The 22,841-nt window shown below is 38.5% G+C and overlaps 1 protein-coding gene across 2 annotated transcripts in view; it reads right to left on the bottom strand.

Annotated features, from left to right (window-relative positions):
• Nucleotides 1-22,841, bottom strand: part of UGGT2 (UDP-glucose glycoprotein glucosyltransferase 2) — a 191,763-nt gene that overhangs the window by 98,559 nt on the left and 70,363 nt on the right. For both annotated transcript variants that reach the window (XM_072782599.1, XM_072782600.1), the window contains exons 11-15: nt 20,238-20,329; nt 15,795-15,945; nt 3,497-3,616; nt 2,146-2,231; nt 1,457-1,592 (exon numbers count right to left, since the gene is read on the bottom strand). In XM_072782599.1, the coding sequence (XP_072638700.1) occupies nt 1,457-1,592; nt 2,146-2,231; nt 3,497-3,616; nt 15,795-15,945; nt 20,238-20,329 (585 nt within the window). The remainder of the gene's footprint in view (nt 1-1,456; nt 1,593-2,145; nt 2,232-3,496; nt 3,617-15,794; nt 15,946-20,237; nt 20,330-22,841) is intronic.

Genomic DNA, 22,841 nt, shown 5'->3' with positions numbered 1-22,841 from the left:
ATCGAGTCCCACATCAGGCTTCCTGAATGGAACCTGCTTCTCCTTCTGCTTGTGTCTCTGCCTCTCTCTCTGTCTCCATGAATAAATAAAATCATAAATACACAAACAAACAAATAAATATTCCTTTCTCACACATTTTCACGTTTTTCCCTCTCCTTCCTCTAATTGCTTAGTATAAATTTTAGGCTATAGCATATATTTAATATTTTTATGCTGCATTGTATGGAAACCTATGGTTTAAGTGTAATTTGGTTTTCCAAGATATTACAGTATTATGCTGAGCATCACAGAAGGTAATTCAAAAGGGTCAGTGATTGAGAAGCATGGCATCACATACAAATTTATGTCTGATAGAAGATACTTACAGAATAGAGTCAATGGAGCAAATTAAGATAATTTAGGTAAAGAGAATTTCAAAAGTTCAAGTTTCTCAGTTTTGAATATCATACCGATCTTTTCACAATAAGCAGGCCAGACTTCAAAAAGCTACATCAGTTTGAATAAGTCCCTTAAAACTCTTACACCAATAAGTTAATAAAAGTAAGACTGACACACAAGATTGACACATAATCTACAGCACTGTTTTATGGAACAAAGTGTATCCCCACATCACTGAAGTGCAGGTAGTTTCTGTGCCCCCCGAACAGTAAGTTTGTGAGGTATTCCATGGTGTTCCCAGGAGCTACTGAAGCAGGGCAGGGAGTTTACAGGGCTTTGGTAATTTCATATTTTCACTTTGAAGAACCACCTGCCTTGTTGTAATAGTGAATGAACACTAAAGACCAATGAATTTTAAAACGAACAAAAGCTAGTTTCTAAACTATAGTCTGACTTTCTTAAGTATTGTTAAATACAGTTCTTTAATACACTTGCTTCCACAATGGGCCGTAACAGTTTCAAAACCTCAATTATGAAATAAGCTTCCCATATCTTACTGTTCTTTAATCAAGTTCTTACCAATTACTTTTTTTTATACAATCTCTTTGTCAAACTCAGTACCTATCCTGCTATTTCCACCTCCATTTGCTGTCATGAAGTGATCTCCTTCTCTTCTGAAATTCTTTAGGAAGGGTCTACATACTTAGTCATTTAGAATATTTAAGTTTGCAGTAATCTTCTTTATTCATGGTTTTTTTTTCCCCAAGACCTAGTTCAGGAATTCTTCCCTAACCATTTTCTATGAGTATGTTTTCCTCTAAACTTTATATATACAATTTAAATTCCATTAGCAGCTGGAGAAGCTCAAGTAAATTCTCCTATTTTGGCAGTCTCAGTTGCCTAATTTATAAAGTGGGGACATTATGTACCTCAGTTGGGAGTTGGAAGAATTAAATTTATCTATATTAATTCCCATTATCATTTTTAATAAACTTTGAAAGATAAATGAGAATAATTACAGTAATAATGCAGAAAAACCCAGTATATAGTCTAAAGAAATTATACCTAGTACACTCACTTGTACTATGGAAATAAATGCCTGTGATACATCATGTTCTTCTGCAATATAGTTGAAAGCTCGCCAAAGAGCAACGCCAACGTCATCTGTTCCATCAATTTCATCATCTGTGCTAACAATGAACACAAAACCAATTCTGGGAAAAGAAGGTGAATAAGGAACGTTAAAACTACCCCTTAAATCACAACCAATCATCATTTTTCAACATTACTAGACTATAACATGTAGATGGAAGAATGTGTTAATAGAGGGGATAGGGGAGTAATATATTTGAAAAGGTTTGATTTGTAATGTCTATTCAACAACATTTGCCTAACTAATGGATTCCTCTAAACTGTCAAACTCTGGTGGTGAAATTATCTAATGACCATGTTTTTCCAGAAAAATAAAGGGGAAGTGTACTCTTAACACAACCTGAGGGAAATGGATTCATCTTTAGACACCCAAAGTGATCAGATCATTCTCTCAGGAAAGTAACAGTTGGTAAATGAGATTACTAAGCAGCTTTGATTAATAGAGTCTATCATAAAGGTAATGACACCTCACAGCACAGCTGTGTTGTGATAGGCATTAAAGATGACCACTGCTTTGAATCCCACATCAACACTCTGTGTAATACTCTGTAGTACAACATGAACATTACTGGATTTCCTTCAGTTGACCATTTAATGTTATAAATTGACAATTACCTAAGAGGAATTTTATGATAATAGAAAAGTTCAGCAAGTTTTATAAAATCCAAGGCATATTCTTGAGCAGGATCAATAAACAGAACCTAAAAGAAAGTAGATAGTTTATAAATCACTATTGTGTTTTAACACTTTGGAATTTTCATGAAATTCAAGTTTCTATTTTCTGTCACTAAAAGTATGAAACCAAAAAATCTTTTTTTTTTAAAAGAAATTTCTAGGGATGCCTGGGTGGCTCAGAGGTTGAGCATCTGCTTTTGGCTCACGGCATGATCCCAGAGTCCTGGGATTGAGTCCCAGGCTCAACATCAGGCTCCCTGCAAGAAGCCTGCTTCTCTCTCTGCCTGTGTCTCTGCCTCTGTTTCTCTTATGAATAAATAAAATCTTTAAAACATAATAAAAGAAATTCCTAACAATTCTAAAGAATTTTATATAAGAAGGAATTTCACAGGTAATGAAGGATTTCTAAAAGGTGCACATCTGTTAAATACATGGAATTTAATATCAGATCACTCATCCTCTTTTTGAAGCACAGCACAAAGTAATTTTTAAAAATAGTTTTATTAAAAGATTTTATTTATTCATGAGAGATACAGAGAGAGAGGCAGAGACACAGGCAGAGGGAGAAGCAGGCTTCATGCAGGGAGCCCGATGTGGGACTCTGGGACTCGATCCCAGGACGCTGGGATCATGCCCTGAGCCAAAAGCAGACACTCAACCACTGAGCCACCCAGGCATCCCAAGTAAATTTTTTTAAATAACAAATGAAATACCTTATTCTAAATGTGCACTGGATTTTCCATAACTTTTTTTTTAAAAGAAGATAGTAATTGATTTTTGAAAAAAATTGCATTAATGTAACTGCTTGTTCTACATTGCTGTAGGAAATAACATATTCGCTTTCTTTGTGGAAAACAACAAAAAAAAAGCCCTAGCTAAGCGTTTTCTGCACATTTCATAGTTGTGTAAGGTTATTCAATACTGTAACAGTGACCTCATATGCATAGATGATAAAATATTTCTAGATTTTTCTCTGAAATGTACTAAGCTTTAATCTTTAATTAGTTCTTTATAATATAGAAGGGAAAAAGTTCAAATTCCTTTCAGAAAATGTAAAATAACTCATTAATTTTGCATCGGAAGTAGGAAAGCACATGTAAATAAGAAGAGGCAGATTATGTATGGCATTGCTGGCTTTGGATGCCTTAGCAGCCACGCCACCCCAAGCTTGTTATATCAGGCAAGTATTTCCCTCCTTATTACAGATGCCTATTCACGCAGAACAGGGTTATCCAAAAAGAATGCTGATACCTTTTTAAAAGATGTCTACAAAATATCATATAAAACTCACCAAATTATGAAAATTACGCCTTATGGAAGGTATAGTTCCAGGGAATACTGGCTTGAGAAGCTCCTGGCAACTTGCAGGCCATGTAACATACAAATCATCATTTTCTAGGTCATTGATCCACTAGAAAAGAATCCAGAAATCTATGAAAGCTATATCAAGATAACACTTAAATCATTTAAACCATTTTAATTTAAATCAGTTTTCACTTTATCAAAGTAAAAATACACAGAAAGTTCTAGATTTCTGATTAAATACAAGAAGCCAGTTGGGTTTTCTTTAAATTAAGGAATACAATGTGCAACAATTTTACATCTCAATGGTCTTTTATTTTTTTATATGTTTTTTTATTGGAGTTCAATTTGCCAACATATAGGGCTTATCCTGTCAAGCTCCCTCAGTGCCCGTCACCCAGTCACCCCCAACCCCCCACCCACCTCCCTTTCCACCACCCCTTGTTGGTTTCCCAGAGTTAGGAGTCTCTACATGTTCTGTCACCCTCACTGAGATTTCCCACTCATTTTCTCTCCTTTCCCCTTTATTCCCTTTCACTATTTTTTTTGTATTCCCCAAATGAATAAGACCATAGAATGTTCGTCCTTCTCCGATTGACTTACTTCACTCAGCATAATACCCTCCAGTTCTATCCACCTCGAAGCAAACGGTGGGTATTTGTAGTTTCTAATAGCTGAGTAATACTCCATTGTATACATAGACACATCTTCTTTATCCATTCATCTGTCGTTGGACACAGAGGCTCCTTCCACAGTTTGGCTATTGTGGACATTGCTGCTAGAAACATTGGGGTGCAGGTGTTCTGGCGTCTCACTGCATCTGTATCTTTGGGGTAAATCCCCAGCAGTGCAATTGCTGGGTCATAGTGCAGTTCTATTTTTAACTCTTTGAGGAACCTCCACACAGTTTTCCAGAGTAGCTGCACCAGTCCACATTTCCATCAACAGTGCAAGAAGGTTCCCCTTTCTCCACATCCTCTCCAACATTTGTTGTTTCTCGTCTTGTTAATTTTCACCATTCTCACTGGTGTGAGGTGGTATCACATTGTGGTTTTGATTGGTATTTCCCTGATGGCAAGTGATGCAGAGCATTTTCTCATGTGCTTGTTGGCCATGTATAGGTCTTCCTCTGTGAAATTTCTGTTCATGTCTTTTGCCCATTTCATGATGGATTATTTCTTGGGTATTGAGTTTAATAAGTTCTTTATAGATATTAGATACTAGCCCTTTATCTGATATGTCATTTGCAAATATCTTCTCCCATTCTGTAGGTTGTCTTTTAGTTTTGTTGACTGTTTCTTTTGCTGTGCAGAAGCTTTTTATCTTGATGAAGTCCCAATAGTTCATTTTTGTTTTGGTTTCCCTTGCCTTCATGGATGTATCTTGCAAGAAGTTGCTGTGGCCAAGTTCAAGAAGGGTGTTGCCTGTGTTCTCCTCTAGGATTTTGATTGATTCTTGTCTCACATTTACATCTGTCATCCATTTTGAGTTTATCTTTGTGTATGGTGTAAGAGAATGGTCTAGTTTCATTCTTCTGCAGGTGGCTGTCCAATTTTGCCAGTACCATTTATTGAGGAGACTGTCCTTTTCCCAGTGGATAGTCTTTCCTACTTTGTTGAATATTAGTAGACCATAGAGTTGAGGGCCCATTTCTGGATTCTCTATTCTGTTCCATTGATCTGTGTCTGTTTCTGTGCCCGTACCACACTGTCTTGATCACAGCTTTGTAGTACAACCTGAAATTGGCATTGTGATGCCCCCGGCTGTAGTTTTTTTTTTTTTTTTTTCAATACTCCCCTGGCTATTCAGGGTCTTTTCCACACAAATCTTAAGATGATTTGCTCCAACTCTCTGAAGAGAGTCCATGGTATTTTGATAGGGATTGCATTAAATGTGTAAATTGCCCTGGGTAGCATTGACATTTTCACAATATTAATTCTTCCAATCCATGAGGAGCATGGAATATTTTCCCATCTCTTTGTGTCTTCCTCAATTTCTTTCAGAAGTGTTCTGTAGTATTTAGGGTATAGATCCTTTACTTCTTTGGTTAGGTCTTTTAGATTAAGCCTCCAATGGTCTTTTAGATTAAGCCTCCTCCACCCCCAAAACAACTGACTTCTAATTCGTTTATTTTTCATATTAAAAAATACAGTTGTAGGGGCGCTTGGGTGGCTCAGTCGGTTGGGCATCTGCCTTCAGCTCGGGTCATGATCCCAGGTCCTGGGATGGAGCCCTGCATCAGGCTCCCTGCTCAGCAGGGAGTTTGCTTCTCCCTCTTCCTCTGTCTGCCACTCTCCCCTGCTTGTGCTCTCTTTCTACCCCCCCTCTAATAAATAAATAAATAAAATCTTTAAAATTTTTTTAAAAGAACACAAAAATAAAATTGTATCTAAATTACTCTCCATAAACCACTTGACAGAAATTAAGTGTTTATCTCAATCATCAGCAGTATAGGAGGCAGGCATGTCCTCTACCTCCCTTCTCAAATTTTAACACTTAGACATAAGAAAAATAAAACATGAGGGCAGCCTGGGTGGCTCAGCAGTTTAGTGCCTGCCTTCGGCCCAGGGAGGGATTCTGGGGACCCGGGATCGAGTCCCACATCGGGCTCCCTGCATGGAGCCTGTTTCTCCCTCTGCCTGTGTCTCTGACTCTCTCTCTTTGTCTCTTAAGAATAAATAAATAAAAAAGAAAAAGAAAACATGATGTCTAATTCTAATCAAGAGTAACAATTTATACTAGATGAAGCCACCTGCCTGAAACAAGACTAAGGGCTGGGGAAGACATAGAAACCACTGTTTAGATGCATGGAGGTAGGATCAAACAATTATTGAGAGTAGAGGAGTTACAATCCTTGAAGGCAGGAGGCACAGCAAACAAGCTCCACAGTCACCTCAATTCCATCCCTATGGGCATTTTTCCAAATTGCAGCCTAGAAGAACTAATTCAAACAGAAAATGATGGTCATATTGGGCTGGAAAGACAGAAGTCAAAATTGGGGTTGCCTATACAGTAGGGATTTGGTGGGGGAATTCCAGGAGAAGAGAAAAGTGCAAGGAAGAAACCAAACAACCTGTGTCCCTATACAAATTCTTCTCATTTGCTGACTATGAACCTGCACATACACATGGCAGCCCTCCCTCGCCCCCACCACCATTGCCAAAAAAAAAAAAAAAAAGGGGGAAGGAAGAAGGAAGAAGGAAGAAGGAAGAAGAAGAAGAAGAAGCAGGGAAAACCGACACTGGGACTTTGAAGCTGCAGCCACACATAGTAATAAGGACACGGAAGTTGAGGTCCAAAGTATTAAGACTTTGGTAAACACTGCACTTTCAGAAACCAAAAGGGCTAGCCCCGAGGAGACACAAAGTAGAAGAGCTCCCACAAAGCCTAAAAATGTGCCTCAACAGAGCCAGGTGAGATCTGGCACTCAGACTGCTGGAGCAAACCTGACATGCGTTTGCTTCTGTAACTTAACACTGGCAATTTTGGGCTCCTACCAGAAACTGCCATGCCAAAAAAAAGGACCAAATATTAAAATGCAAGAGGAAAACCAGACAATGCAGAGAGACTTAGGCAAGAACTTTAAAATAATTACGATTAACATATATATATTATTTAAAAAATAGATGGAAAGATAGAAAATGTTAAGAGAACTAAAATCCATTACAAAAAGACCCAAAGGGATACTCTAGATTTTAAAACTGTAATTAAGAACTGTGAGAACTTCCTAGGAAGATTTAACTACAGACTGGACACGGAGGAAGACAGTAATAAGTCAGTTGAATGACAGATCAATAGAATGTATATTAACTAAAGTGCACAGAGAACAAAAATAATGCAAAATCAAAACAAATGCTGAAACAGATGTATGACATAGGTTAAGCAGTCTAGCATGTGCCGCTCAAAGTCCCAGAGAAGAGGGAGGAGGAGACCAGAGGCATCAAGGAAACCAGGCAGCTTCTGCAGTGTTCCAGACACGAGGTTTGAGAGTGTTTAACCAAGTTAAAAAAAAAAAAAAAAACCCAAGTCAGAGGCAGTACTTTCAGAGAAAAGACTGAATAAAGTAAATAAATGAAAAGATATAAATAAAAAGTCTTAATAAATAAAAAGACACACACAAAGGGGACAGGTAAGAGCAGGAAATCTAGGATAACCCACGGCTTTCAGAAAGGAAGAATGTACCCACACCCAGACAGTAACTGTAAGAGAAGCCAGCTGTGCAGGGGAGAGGCCAGGCAGGTAGAAAGGGAGCTGGCTCAGTCTGGGATACACTGATCAAGTGCATAAAGACAAGTGGGCAGGGTCAGCTGCAACAATTTCTATTTTGTGGTTCACAAGTATGATGGTGATCTGGGATTAGTTTCTCTTCACTATAATCTGTCCTGGTACTACTGAGGGAGATAGGAGGGAGAACTTTGGTCTCCCTGGAAAAGTAGGTAGTCATGTACCTCATTTGTGTTTTGGAGGTTAATTCTTGCCAAGTGTGAAAGTAATGGGAACAGTTCTAGAGATCTGGTGATGTGCTAGGAAGCTCCTGTAAACTGGAATTGCTATAGACTTGACAGCAGTGTCTAGATCAGTTCACTGTTCTACAGGAAAGCAAGGCCAGCAGAAGGAAAGGCACCAAAGCAGAGGATGTGAATATCTGGTCCTCTTGGTGGTCAGTCAGTACTGGTTTTAAGTGAGGAATTGGCCTATGCTTTATGTATCTGTCCCACTTAATTGGATTAATGACTAGAGGTAGAGCCACTTTTAATAGGAATCAAAATATCTGGAGGTGACTACCGAAAATGCAGATTCCTTGGTGTACCTTTAAACCTACTAAAGCAAGAATCTCAGAACAGCACCTAGGAATCACCACTTAGAACACATGCCCTTGATGATTCTTATCACAAATACTAAAGGTCGAACACTACTACAGCAATGGCCTACCTCATAGCATGGGTGTCAGGTAAGCTAATCTAGGCAATACCCTGATCCATTCTGGAGAACTGCTAAGACAACAGAAATAGCTTTGCGTTCAAGGCCCAGAGCCTGACCTACTCATTTTTCACTCTCAAGTAAGTTTACAGAAGCAGCACCAGTAACTGTAAGAGTGGCCTCAGAAGGCTGCGTGCAGAACCAGTGCTGATACTCCAGTGATCCACTCCCAGTATTCTGTCGGCCATAACTCTGGCCTTTGTATCTACTAGGCTACCAAGATACTGAATAAAAGATACTGTCATTAATAGATGAGAACTTATAAGACAATCTCATCAATGTCCAAGGAGCTACACAGGTCAGCACATGGACACAAAACATGTCATGGTGTTACAGGATGACTTACGGAGAGAAGCGAAAAACTTAAAAGACTTGTTAATTTACATCTTTTCGGTTTTCTGTAGGGAGTGACATCAGCTAAAATGGTGGAGTAAGGAATTCCAAAACTCCACCCTTACATAAAAGCTGTAAGAAGCTAGAAAATTGAGGGAACTCAACATTTTAAGAACTATGAAAACTAACCCAAAACTTGCAGCAACCTTAACAACATTTATTCAAGAAGAATGACTGATTCTCAGTAAGAACAGTGAGCTATGTGGTGTGAAACTTATCCTAGTCCCATCTCGTGCTCCCAAGCTGTTCAGTCGCCTTGAAAATGACAGCCTGAATTCTAGTACCAATACCAGAGGAAGCAGAATGGATCTTATTCTGAAAGAGTTTTAGTTTTTGTTTGAACTGTCTGGTGACTCCCTAGAAAACCCACTGAAAAGACTTGTCTTTATCCCGCTGAGCTCCTAACAGTGTTTGAGCTTCTACCCCATTTTAGTCACTCCTGCCTGCGGCAACAGAAAACAGGATGAAAGCACAGCAACCAAAATCTGGTGAGGAAAGGGCAATGAGACATTTTGGGAAATAGGGTTTTGAGAAGTTCTAACACATCCTTGGGATTCTAAAAGGCCATACACATGCCCAGGGAAGACTGAGAACCCCCAAGTTTTCTCCTCTGGTTGACCTTGAAGCTTGGTGTAAACAAGAAGTGAAGGCTGAGGTGGCTACATGCTGCCTGGCTGAGGGTCTGACACAGGCTGCTCCCCCTCCATCTGCCACACACACAGAGCCCCTAGGAAGACTGGGAGGCTTTGGGGGTCCAGGCATTTAAGTAAATCTGTCCCATACTGAGAACATGACTAGACAAATGTGACAGACTTCTGTGGCCACACAGGAGAAAGCTTACAAAATTAGCTCAGAGAAGTCACTAAACAAATAACAAAAACAACAGCAAACAGCAACAAACCCAAGGAAGGGGAGACTCTGACATCCAGAAGTGACATATTGTAATATTCAAAATGCCCAGGGTTCAACAAAAAGTTACGTGGCACTAAAAAATCCTAAAATAAATTTAATACAATTCTTTTTTCAACAGCATCAGGGAGGATAAAATACTTAGCAATAAGTTTAACAAGTCTGAGACTTGTACACTAAGAGCTACAAAAGTTAGATCATTGAAAGAAAATAAAGAAGATCTGAATAAATGGAACGACATCCCCTATTCATGGTTCAGAAGACTTAATATATTAAAGTAGCAATATTCCTCAAATTACCTATAGATTCAATGAAATTTCAATAGAAATTCCAACTATCTTTTTTCCAGAAATGGACAAACTGATGCTGTAACTTATAATGAAAGGCAAGGGTCCTAGGATTGCCAAGATAATCTTGAAAAAGAACAAAGTTGGAGAATTCCTAATTCCCAATTTCAAAACTTCCTACAAAGCTACAGTAATCAAACAGTGTGGTGTTTGCATAAGGGGAAGATATAGAGCAGTGGAAGTGAACTACGAGTTTGGGATAAACCCATGTGTCTGTGGTGTGTGGATTTATAGCATCATTATGGGGCTTGGACGGGACACTGATGTTATCTAATGTGGTACCCACTGTCAGGAGAAAGTTACATCCTTAAGTTGGGTAAAGAATTCATTTCCTCTGCCTGTGTGGATTGGTGTGTTTTTGAGAGAATGAAATGGCTAGGGGGACTTGGGAACTTTAAAGAAAAGGAAATTAAAGACAAAGATCATAAGCACTTCAGGAATATGGACAGCATGGACATCACAGGACAGAAAACAGGAAGCTGTGGCTCGGGCAGGGCTAGTTTAGGTGGAATATGACCAAGGCCCCCTCCATTGGAGGTGGTCTGGCACAGTGCACTGGAAAGGAATTACAATCCAAAGGAGCCAAACATACCATTATACGGTTGTTTTTAATGACTTTAGTGAAATATTAGTGAAACCCGAGGTACCGTGGCAAGGCTAGAAAGTGGAAACTATATAAAATTTAAATTGTGTCTCCTGATGTCTGGGACAGAGAAACTTAGAATGGTTAACCAAGGACGGAAAATACCCAATGACTGTCTTGAGTTTTTACTCAACTTTTAAGCAAGCAACTTTTAAGAAATAAACTGCCAAGGTTTGTTTTTGGGAAGAGTATAAATACAGAGGTCAGAAGTAATGTAACTCAGTGACTGAGCTTTCTCTGTAAAGACAAAAAGTGGAGAGACAGATCCAGCAGAAGAAAACTAATTAAAATAAAAGCAAAGTATTGCTTTCATTCATGAAGAACTGTTTTGACATTAAGATGTCCAACAGAGGGATCCCTGGGTGGCGCAGCGGTTTTGCGCCTGCCTTTGGCCCAGGGCGCGATCCTGGAGACCCGGGATCGAATCCCACATCGGGCTCCCGGTGCATGGAGCCTGCTTCTCCCTCTGCCTGTGTCTCTGCCTCTGTCTCTCTCTCTGTAACTATCATAAATAAATAAAAATTAAAAAAAAAAAAAAAAGATGTCCAACAGATTTTCTGAGCGCTTCCCATGTGATAGGACCTGATGGATGTTGGTGATATTTACAATTTTTTTTCTTTTTTTTTACGGAACACAAAAGTGATTTTTTTATTAGGAAAAAAATGCCCTATTTTAACACAAGTTCACTGTTTATGAGAACACATACTAAAAGAACAGTAACAAACTGGTCTTAGGAAGAAACAGTAAGATGACAGAAAACTTGATATACTACATCTTCAAGGTGCCTGCAAGCAGGCCCACTGGAAATAAACACACAACTCCCATCACCCACAAATCTGCACAGGTTCCATCGGCAAACATTTAGAAAACACACTGGAAGATACGGATGAACTCAACCCCATATGTACATTCACATGTGTATATGTGTGCATGATTTTCCTTCATTTTACTCTCAGCTCAAAGAAATTCTTGATCTAAAATTATTTCATGCCTAGCTTTTAACAAAGTCCTGGTTTTTGTGGAGCTTATGTTCCACTGGAATAATATTATACATAAACAAATAAATGCATATATTGGGTGGTAGCAAATGCAATGAAGAAAAAAAATCAAGCTTAAATGTGAATTAATTTTGCTGCTCTAACAGACCAAAGTGAAAAGAGTTCTCAGAACTCAGGGCTCTGCATTTTGTGCAGGTAATTTTTTTATTTAAGGAGGCTCCACACTCAGCATGGAGCCCAATGCAGGGCTTGAACTCATAACTGTGAGATCAAGATGTGAGCTGAGATCAAGAGTTAGATTCTCAACGGCCTGGGCCATCCAAGTGCCCTGTGCCAGTTGATTTTTTTAAAGGAATCTAGAGAATAAAGTGTCACAAATCATTATCTACCGAAAGCAGGCACTTTCCAAGTGGAAAAGTAAAAGCATTTAACTGAAACACAAAACTTCCCTTAAGAGTATACACACAACATGGATGAACCATGACACAGTATGCCTAATGAAACACACCAGGCAGACATGGACAAATATAATACATAATTCCACTTTGATGAAGCACTTAGAAAAGGTAAATTCATGGGGATAGAAAGGAGAACTGAGGTTACCAGGGAGTTTGAAGGGAAGGAAGTGGGGAGTTGCTGCTTAAAGGGTAGTTTCTGTTTGGAATGATGAAAAGGTTCTGGAAAAATGGATCATGGTGAGGACTGTACAACGCTGTGGGTGTACTTCATGCCACCAAATTACATACTTCAAAAGATTAAAAGAGCGTATCTTATGTTATATAGATTTCACCTCACTAAAAAATTACTTTCCGACGCTCAGCGAGAAAGGAAGAGAACACCTCCTAAGGCGTCCAAGTGAATCAGAGCCATCACAGCAGAGCAGTGGGGAGATGCACTTGGGTGAGGGCCACTGGGACAGCAGCACAGCTGCTCCTCCCCAGTGGTGACTGGCCTTGCAGCCAACCTGGGGGAGCAGCATATTATTTTATGAATGGAGCTGGCAAGCTTCCTTATAGATCTATTTCAGAGTAGTCTTGAAAATTACTTCTCTTTTTTTTTCTTTTTTTTTTTTTTAACTTTTTTGCTCCCAGTGTTCTACAAATGCTTAAAAGCATAAATGGTTAAATCTATAAGTCACAAAGTAGTAAAATTACTAACATGGTTGCTCCTTTTTCCTGATGAAACATATTTAGAGAAGGTATTTGTTAACTGAGCTTAAAGATATCCAAGTGAAAGTAAAATCGAGTCAATGAGAGAATATGGTCTAAAGAGCAGGAAGACACGGTAACGATAAACATTCATAACAAGACAGAGTGCCCTAGAAAATACAAATGGTAATTAAGAACTTATGTAACTCTTCCTGAGTTTAAGGTCTTTGATGTCTCAGGGAACATATAGCACTTCTTTGGTAGTGCTCTCTTTCCATGATTCTTGGATGGTGGACCAACTTTGTAAGTGGGAAGGTTGTCTGGATAGGACAAAAGTAACTGTAATAACTGAACATTTCCAAGAGAATCCCTTAAATTCTTACATGAGACAATTCGCAAGATGGTCAGAGAAGTTTTTCTTCCCATTAATTTTTTTTTCCTGATCATGTAAGTCATACATACCCATTGCTAAAAATTTGGAATTTACAGAAAAGCATGAAAGAAAAAAACCCGGCAACGTATTAAACCACATCACCCAGTAATAACAACATTCTGATTTATTTCCTTCTGATCCTGTCCCTCTTTTCACATGATAGTATCATGTAAGTCTGTATTTCTTACTTTAACATGGGAGCACAATCATTGTTCCCAGTTGTTGAAATAGGTTTATAAACATAATTTTGACGTCTGAAATATACTTGAGCAGATGGATATACAATTTACAACATTTCTTTGTTATATACTTAACTCATTTCTATTTTGTTTAAAAAATATGCAATGATGATCATATCTTTGGGAATACTTTTCTCCACTTCCTACTGTTTCTTTACAGTAATTTCCAGTGAAATTACTTAGATCAAAATCTATAAACACTGTAAGGAAGCCACAGCCATGGCTGCTTCAAAGTCTTTGCCGATTAATACTCTTTCCAGGAGTCCTTATATCCTTTTATATTTCCTCAGTTAAATTGCAGCTTTTAGTTTTAGTAATTAGGGTTATTATATAGTAAAGATATTATTAAGGTATTTGAATTTTTGTTATTATGAATAAATCACTGTCTTTCAGATGCTTTTTAGAAATAAAGCTTTTGATCTGATTACTGTCACCTCAAACTAATTTTACTAAGGTCTTATTTATTATAATGGCTGTTTTGGAAGAGTTTTAGTTATATAATCTGCCACATATTTTTATTTTCTCATTTTAATAGCTATACTTTTTTACACTAATGTTAAATCACAATGGTGATATGGAGATATTTATAGTCATTATGTTGTAATTTGTTCACAGAGTTTCATTGTTAAAAATTATGTCTTATGTTGGTTTGAGATATTCTTTGAACTTGTTTGTTCAAAGAATATTTATGTTTTTTGAGTACCTACTAAAACCAGGGACATAATGGTGGGAAAAAAAATGCATAAAATTCCTACTTTCAAGAAGTATACATAGTCCTGTAAGAAATAAAGACAAAAGAATCACGGGACAAAATTATAAAATTATAAAAATCAACTGTGCAAAGTATATGGAAGTACTGGTAGTTCTGTAAAATAATAAATATGTATGCATACATACACACAGGTGTGGGGCAGGGAGAGAAAGGGTTAACTCAGCAGGCCAGGTTGCTCAGACCTCATATATTCCCTAGAAGGGCCTATTTCTGTGTTCTCTAGGTTGGCTTCTTCTTTTTTTTTTTTTTCCTAGGTTGGCTTCTGAGAACTGAGCTCTTAAAATGTTCTGACAGAGTTTCTCCCATGTTGAGGCGCCTTGTTGCACTCTGGGGCAGTTTGTACAGAGTTTACGTAAACAGCAGGACTTATGATGAACAGGGGCTTTTTCTCTGAGGTTCTGGAGCTTCAGTGATGAAGAGGAGTCACATAGGCCTCATATCCCCATACGACAGACCCCTTTACAAACTCTGAACTCCCCGCTCAAGCTAGCATTACTCAGATTATCACACGTGAAGTCAAGCATGTCCTATACAACTCCACGAGGAGGAGCTTCGTGGAAGCTCCTGCTTGGTGTCCTCTAGACTTCACCTCATGCTGTTTCTCCCTCTGCTGATACATCTTGTATTCTGCTGCTCTAACAGACTGTGATCATGAGTGGAGCAACCTCTAGGCCCTGTTACGCCTTTGAGCATATCATTGAGCCTGAGGGTCATCCTGGGGCTCTCAATACAATGCGTGTATGAAAACATCCTCCACTGTGGCTAATTGAGGACAGCTTCTCTTCAGCTGTTTGGAGCTGAAGCCTGAAGAAAGACAATCAGATGAATGGATAGAGAGGAAGAATGGTTTCCCCAGCACGAGAGAAGGGAAAGTAGTGAGAGGAACATTGCACAGTCTGAGAAATGAAAGGAGGGAGAAGGTTCCCGACAGCCTTCCAGGCCACACTGGGGACAGGACAGATCCACGGATCCGTGCTGCGAGCAAGGGTGACATGATCAGACTCCCGATTTCTGCAGGTGTAGCACAGACCAGATGCATGGGGGCTTCCGGAAACTGGCCAGGGAAGGTTATCATGATAGTAGGTATTAGATAGTATTCTTACATTCCTCAGATTTTTAATTACTTGATGTTTCGTTGTTGTTGCTCATGGGGTTACTCTGTTGTTCGTGTTTGTTTTTTTTAAAGCTGGAAAGGATCCCTAAGGAGTGAGTTCTTGTGAGGAAATTCAGAACAGGAAGAAGGGGTGAGAAGATACTAGAATGAGAGAGGAGTGAGTCCGTATTTTCACTTTTTTTCTCACTGAGTTCTCCTGCAATCTCTACGAAATTGTTTAAATTTATTTGAAAGCCTGTCAATATTTGGTTTTATGTTAAGTCTTAAATCTACTAAAGGTTTCAAAAACAAGGAATCACATGAGAACTTACCATTATAGAAGAATGCCTAATATCTAATGCGTAGGTATAGTCCAAAACAAGTGAGTTTAATTTTAAAAATTTGTTCATATCTTCTTTGTTGATCCCAAGACTATGGAGCCCATTCATCATTTTTCCTTCTAGCTTCAGCAGATCCAAAAGACTTTTGAAGAGAAGAAAAAAGTTTTAGTTTGATTTGCCAAAAAATAACCTTTAAAGTTTATAGCCCTATTAAAGGATTTGAAACAAATTCTGCTGGTATTTTTATTAATAGCTGGAAAAAATATTATTAAATTCATTAACAAACAAGACAAGGAGTTCAACTAGGGTAAACTCATGCTCACTTTTTTTGTGTATAGTGACAAAATCTCACTATTTAAAAGGTTAGGCAACAAGGTATACTTACTACATTCTTTAGAAAAGAAGTGAAGATATGCTCACCTCTGAAAAAGCCAAAAATGAAGGGAAAAATATACTAGCTCACTATTTTGGTAAATCTACTATTAAAACAAGATAAGATCAAATAGGACCTAAAATATAAAAATTTTGCAGAGAAAAAGCCCCATTAAAGCATGAAAGTTCACAACTGTTTAGAATACTTATTAAAATTACTAATCATATATATAATCCTTTGAGAGCTCTTAAACATCATAGAAAATATTACTGCTAAAAATACCAACATCCATAAAGAAGCCTACTAGCAAAAAGTTTGGACAGTTTGATTCTTTAGACTCCTACTGACGAAGCTAACACTTGTGTGTGTGCCAGGTAAGTGCCATGTCCTTTCCACACACAGCACCTCTCACAACCACCTCTATTTGTAAGATAAGAATTTTGGATTGCATTGCCAATGTTCCCCTCATTTTTAAAATTTTACAATGCTTACTGATCAGACACTTTTTTTGGGGGGGGCAACAGAACTTTAACATTCCCCATAGGTTTTTTTAATCTACCATCTTTGTAATCTCAATCTAGTTTCTAGGAAAAACATCAGTCGAAAGACCAGATCGAGTTACATGGTACACTGGAAAGAGCACAAGATTTTGAATCCTGCTACTATTTGCCAGCTGTGTCCCTATCTTTGTGTGACATTTGAGTCTTCATTTCCCCATCTAAAAAAGAGAATGATGGCAGTCCCTCTATAAGGCATTAAGGTTAAATTAACCTACTACTGGGCACACAGTTGCCCTCAATAAGTATTAGTTTCTTCCTTGCTCTTTTCAAATCTTGAATTCTGGCTACCAATTAAAGAAAAATGGTTCTTTAAATATCTTGGGTCTATTTATCAGGAAAATTTCTATCTTTGCATTTTGAAATAATTAATTTCTCATGCTTCTCTTTGAAATGGTTATTATCTGAGAGCCTTTCACTGGCTTCCCTGGCCTTTCAAACCAAAGGTGAAAATCTGAAACCTAGTTGCACAATCCGAGCCTTGCCCTCCTGTGTAACCGCAGCTTCTTCCAGCTCCTCCTCACTCCACAGCCTGGACACAGGAGTGGATTGTCATTTTTTCAAATGTGCCACTGCTTGCAGAACTCCCATTCCCCACTTTGCCTGATTTGTCCTTTAAGTGTTAGCTTAAATTATCACTTCCTTGAAAAAATCTGACATTTCTACTGTCCCCATGTTCCATCAAGAACTAGTTTAAATCTCTGGAGTTATAAACTCCCAGAGCACTGCACTTTATCTTTTATAAAAGATATCTTTTTATTGCACTATCATTATATTTACTATCGGTTATCCCACCAAATCACTTATCTCTGTCTTCTCTGCCACTACACCCCCAATATCTACCAGTTCCTATAGCATAGTAGGCACTCAGATATTCACTGAATTGAATATTCATATTGATGTTATAATACTGAATTTTAATGTTATATGCATTACAAATACATATTTATCAAGAGCCCAAGGGGCTCCTGGGTGGCTCAGTCAGTTAAGCATTGGCTTGGGTCATGATCCCAGGGTCCTGGGATAGAAGCCCATGTAGGGCTCCCTGCTCAGTGAGTATGCTTCTCCCTCTGCCCCTCCCCCTGCTCATGCTTGTGTGTGCTCTCTGAAATAAATAAAATCTTAAAAAAGAAAAAAAGAGCCCCAAAGGACTCTGGGCTAGATAACTTCATTAAGATAAAGGAAAACCATACAAATAGGGTTATCAAGACACCTCTGTTACATCTTTCTTTCTGGTAGGTATATCGTGGGGACACTGCTCAAGCTTGACTACCAAAATGATTAATATCCACTTAGTACCAGTTTGTCTGCTCAAATCTGCAGCTGAGATGATTGCTTTGAGAAAAAGATGTGTCAGTGGTTCCAAGGTACTACATTTGATCTTAGCCAAAAGGCTGAGAAGTGATCAGTGGTTCCAAAGTAGAGCTAGAGATGTGAGGCACCATTTACAGACCTCCGCAAATTTACTCAGCTCTTCTGCCTTCCTTCCTAGTCACTGCCAGAGCCTCCTGCTGACAACCTCCCGGGGGATGAGAGCTAGGCTTGGGCAAGGCCCTGACTAACTCCAGTGCTAGCTGGCTGGACTCATGAAGGCTCTGGTTTCTCCCACTACTTCCAGGGTCCGAAGGTTAAGGACGTGCATCAGTCCTCTAAAACCAAAATGCAATGAGAGACAGGTGATAGGAAAAAAGCATAAGGTAATTCCCCACTCCTAAATAGGCAGCTCTGCACTACTACTCACACAAGACCTCTCCCTGGATCCAGTTCCTGAATCATTTTCTTCCAGGTTCCACACTGATTTTATTTGACATGCTCTGATTTGTTTGTGCTAAAAATGTCCAGAGATATAAACAACCTCAAGTATTTTCTTGTCCTCTTTAAAGGGACTTAGAGGAGCTACAGCTCATGATCACATGGGCAAGGAATAAAATGTGTCACAACTTGTGCAGATCACTATGGACCAGCTGGAGGAGCCACGGGGGTTTTATTTCCTGAATAACCTGCAGCCCTTCTAAATGGGCGAAGTGTCCCTGCTGTGAAAACTTTCCCCGAAATCTACCCAACCCTCACTCCCTCTCTTAAACCTGTTTTCACTAATCCTGCGCACAGAATTTCTGTCCTGCTGAAGCTTACAGGCCAGCAGCTAACAACCACTCCACTGCTGTCTATCGTATTTACCTTCTATAAAATGAAAGCTATCATTTTCCCTAAGGATCCAATTAAATAAAGAGAAAAGTCTCATTTGGGCTACTGTATTTCCCAGGCTTTCCTACATTGTCCTACTTGTCCCAAATTGATAATAAGATGAAATAAACATTTAATCAATTGAAGTTTGATGAACGTAGACAATTGAATTAAAACTGAATATCTGAACTAAAGAATTATATTCACTAAATTTATCTTATAAATACTAATTTTTAGAGTAGTTTTATGCTTCCAATTTTTCTTTTTTTTTTTTTTATGATAGGCACGCAGTGAGAGAGAGAGGCAGAGACACAGGCAGAGGGAGAAGCAGGCTCCATGCACCGGGAGCCCGATGTGGGATTCGATCCCGGGTCTCCAGGATTGCGCCCTGGGCCAAAGGCAGGCGCCAAACCGCTGCGCCACCCAGGGATCCCTATGCTTCTCTTTAAAAGTAAAATAAATTCAGTTTGATTTTTCTTCTGTTTGGCCCATGACTAATTTGTGGATAAATGCTGATGAACAAATATATGACTTTCTAATTTTGTCCTAGAGTAGTTTTTTAAGAGAATGAATGAATGAATGAATTTATTTATTTATTTATTTATTCATGAGACAGAACACAGGAGTGGAGGGGTGAGGGGGATAGGGAGAGAGAGGCAGAAGCAGGCTCCACACCAAGCAGGGAGCCCGAGGCAACTGGATCCCAGGACCCTGAGAGCATCACATGAGCTAAAGGTAGACACTAAACTGACTGAAACACCCACCCGAAAATGCTCTAGAGCATTTTTGAAGAATTTTTTTGACCTACAAAAATAGATATACCCTGAATTCTACAATTTCAAATTTCCTTTCTGATTTAAAGATTTAAATTTATTTATTTAAATTATTTATTTAAATTAAATTTAAAGATTTAAACACAGATTTAAACTCTTTCTGGTAATTCTACTCTTCTGGGGAAATGTCTCACGTTCCTTTCAGGTCCTTTCTAGAGGGTGGAGTCCCTGGCTTCTCAGCCCAGTCCCATGGAGCTTCCCTGCTAAACAACAGACCTATTAAGGAAAGACAGTTTCTAATAATGCAACAAGTACAGGTGTTTAAGGTTTAGAAACTTTAGTTTTCACATCAACAAATGTCACCAAGGTCTCTCCCAGTTCTGTATTCTAAGACACTTGAGAGTATTCTAGCAAAATGATAATAGAACTGTTTTGCACAAAAGCATGTATTTGCTTTAAAGTTATTATTTGCATTTTGGCAAATACTAAATTCAGGACAGTATTTGCCTTTATATAAATCAGTTTGTATTAGTAATTTAATACTTACCTAAAAGGATCATAAGCACTCATATCAATACGAAGTCCATTTATGAACAGACAGGCATCACCTGGCTGAATTTCAAATCTATCATGAAGACCCTTGAAATAGAGCAGGGTAATAATTAACCAAATCATATAACAACAGTGATCTATGACAGAAGTCAGCAAACTTTCTGTAGAGTCATATAGTAAATAATTTAGGCTTTGCGGGTCACATCATCTCTATTGCAACTACTCAACTCTATATTCTTGTGGCGTGAAAGCAGCCAGACAACATATGAACAAATAGGCATGACTATGTTCCAAAAAAACTTTCATTTCTAGGGCAGCCCCGGTGGCTCAGCGGTTTAGCGCCACCTGCAGCCCAGGGCGTGATCCTGGAGACCCTGGATGGAGTCCCATGTCAGGCTCTCTGCATGGTGCCTGCTTCTCCCTCTGCCTGTGTCTCTGCCTCTCTATCTCTCTGTGTCTCTATGAATAAATAAAAATAAACAAATAGACAAATAAACAAATAAATAAATAAAATAAAAACCTTTCATTTCTAAAAAACAGGTAGCAGGCCAGATTTGGCCTGTATGTGGGTAGTAGCCTGCCCACCCCTAAGCTAAGTGATAGAAATCTCATGATAGGTTAGAGATAAAAATACCTGGATATTTTGGTTCTGCAATATATATTACAGTTCTAATTCTATAACAATTATTTACCTCATACATTGTGTCTGTAGGTGCACACACACTTAGAATTTGATAGTTGCCACACTCTTATTCTTTAATATCTCAAGACTCAAAACTTTGGTGTATTTGTAAATATCTGTTGAAGATCACTCTAAATTTATAAAGGCTTCCATTAAAGCAGTGTTTCAGTGTTTACCGTTTTTTCATTTGGTAAATATTCCCTGAACACCTGCTGTGAGCTAGAAATCACTCCAGGCACTAGAGCAATAACGAAAGTAAAGAATAGAATGTTCTTGCCAGTACAGCATAGTTATCAAGATAGTGGTGAAAGGGGTCAAATTAATTAATTAATTAATTAAATTAATTTTTAAAGATTTTATTTATTCATGAGACATACACAGAAAGAGAGGCAGAGACATAGGCAGGCAGAGAAGCAGGCTCCATGTAAGGAGCCTGATGTGGGACTCGATCCATAGACTCCAGGATCACGCTCTGGGCCAAGGGCAGGCACTCAACCACTGAGCCACCCAGGCATCCCCAAATTAATTTTAAATCTTAATCTTGCTATTTAGACGTGGTAAGAGCTGAACAAAGTTACTTTTTGCTTCAGTAGGTCTCCATTTCCTCATCTGGAAAATGGAGTACTTACTTCCATCTCACAGGTGATAAAGTATAAATGTGACATATATCCGTGTCTAGTCACATATGCACCACTGACAAACGAAGCTTTTATTATTACTATTATTAGGGCATGCAAATTCATTTAGAAGGAAAAACAATTTCAAAACAATGCATTTTAATGATGCCACATAATACATGACCTAACAGAAGTTTGTATAAATTATTCTAGAAAGACAGGTGAAGCAACTAACAAGAAGAGCTGCAGAGGAGGCTTGGCAGCGGTAAATTTTTCTGTATAGTTATCACTTACAACAGGTGACATAGAGAGAAGGGAGAGAAAGAACTAAATTCGTAACAGGACAGAACATATTTCCACTTGATTTATACTGAATACTAGCAAGAGATTAAACTCTAACACAAGAAGATTCACAGGTAAAACTCTGATTTATCTTTAGTTATTTCTCTGCCTTTCTATCAAACACTTATTCTAATAAATCTTCATTCTAACTTCAAAATCTACAGCCGCTTAATGAACTCATCGCTTGTTTTCCCAAAACTTGCACTGAACCCTCATACACATTGTCTTGAGCTCTCTCCAGCACCTCATTCATTTCAGGCATCTCAATGATAAGGGGAAAGTATATCAAGCACACAGATCTATACTAAATTGCTAATTCCCTCAAGAATGTTGATGCCAGGGCAGCCCGGTGGCTCAGTTTAGTGCCACCTTCGGTCCAGAGCATGATCCTGGAAATCCAGGATCAAGTCCTGTGTTGGGCTTCCGGCATGGAGCCTGCTTCTCCCTTTGCCTGTGTCTGCTTCTCTCTCTGTTTCTCGAATAAATAAATAAAATCTTAAAAAAAAAAAAATGTTGATGCCAGCCACAGCACCTTGAACGAAGAAAGTCAAAAAAGGGTAACCAATTGAACTTAGTGGATTTGATTGCTGAACTACTACTATCTACTGGAGACTGGTGCTGACAAATTCTTTCTCATTCCTCTCAGAGGAGTAAGCCTTAAATCCTGGAAAATTACCCTGAGTGTATGATTTAAGGCAACTTTTTTGCAAATCAAGAGGTTAAGACTTCAGTTTCCAGCAATATAATGAACCAGAGATCCTGAAATCCTCCTACTGAAAACAAAACAAAACAAAACAAAAAAAAAAAAACACCAAAAAAACCCCCACCAAAATGCTAGATTAAAATATTATTAATGCTCTCTAAATAAATAATTTAGTTTTTAAATGTAAAGACTTCATCTAAGGGCAGAGAAGTGGGAATAGGAGTCTAAGGATATAAGCAAACACGGAAGGTCGTG

This window comes from Canis lupus, chromosome 17 (genome assembly GCF_048164855.1).
Source record: "Canis lupus baileyi chromosome 17, mCanLup2.hap1, whole genome shotgun sequence".
Classification (NCBI taxonomy): Eukaryota; Metazoa; Chordata; class Mammalia; order Carnivora; family Canidae; genus Canis; species Canis lupus.
Note: the sequence above shows the minus strand (reverse complement) of the source record. Positions and strands in the feature narration are given on the sequence as shown.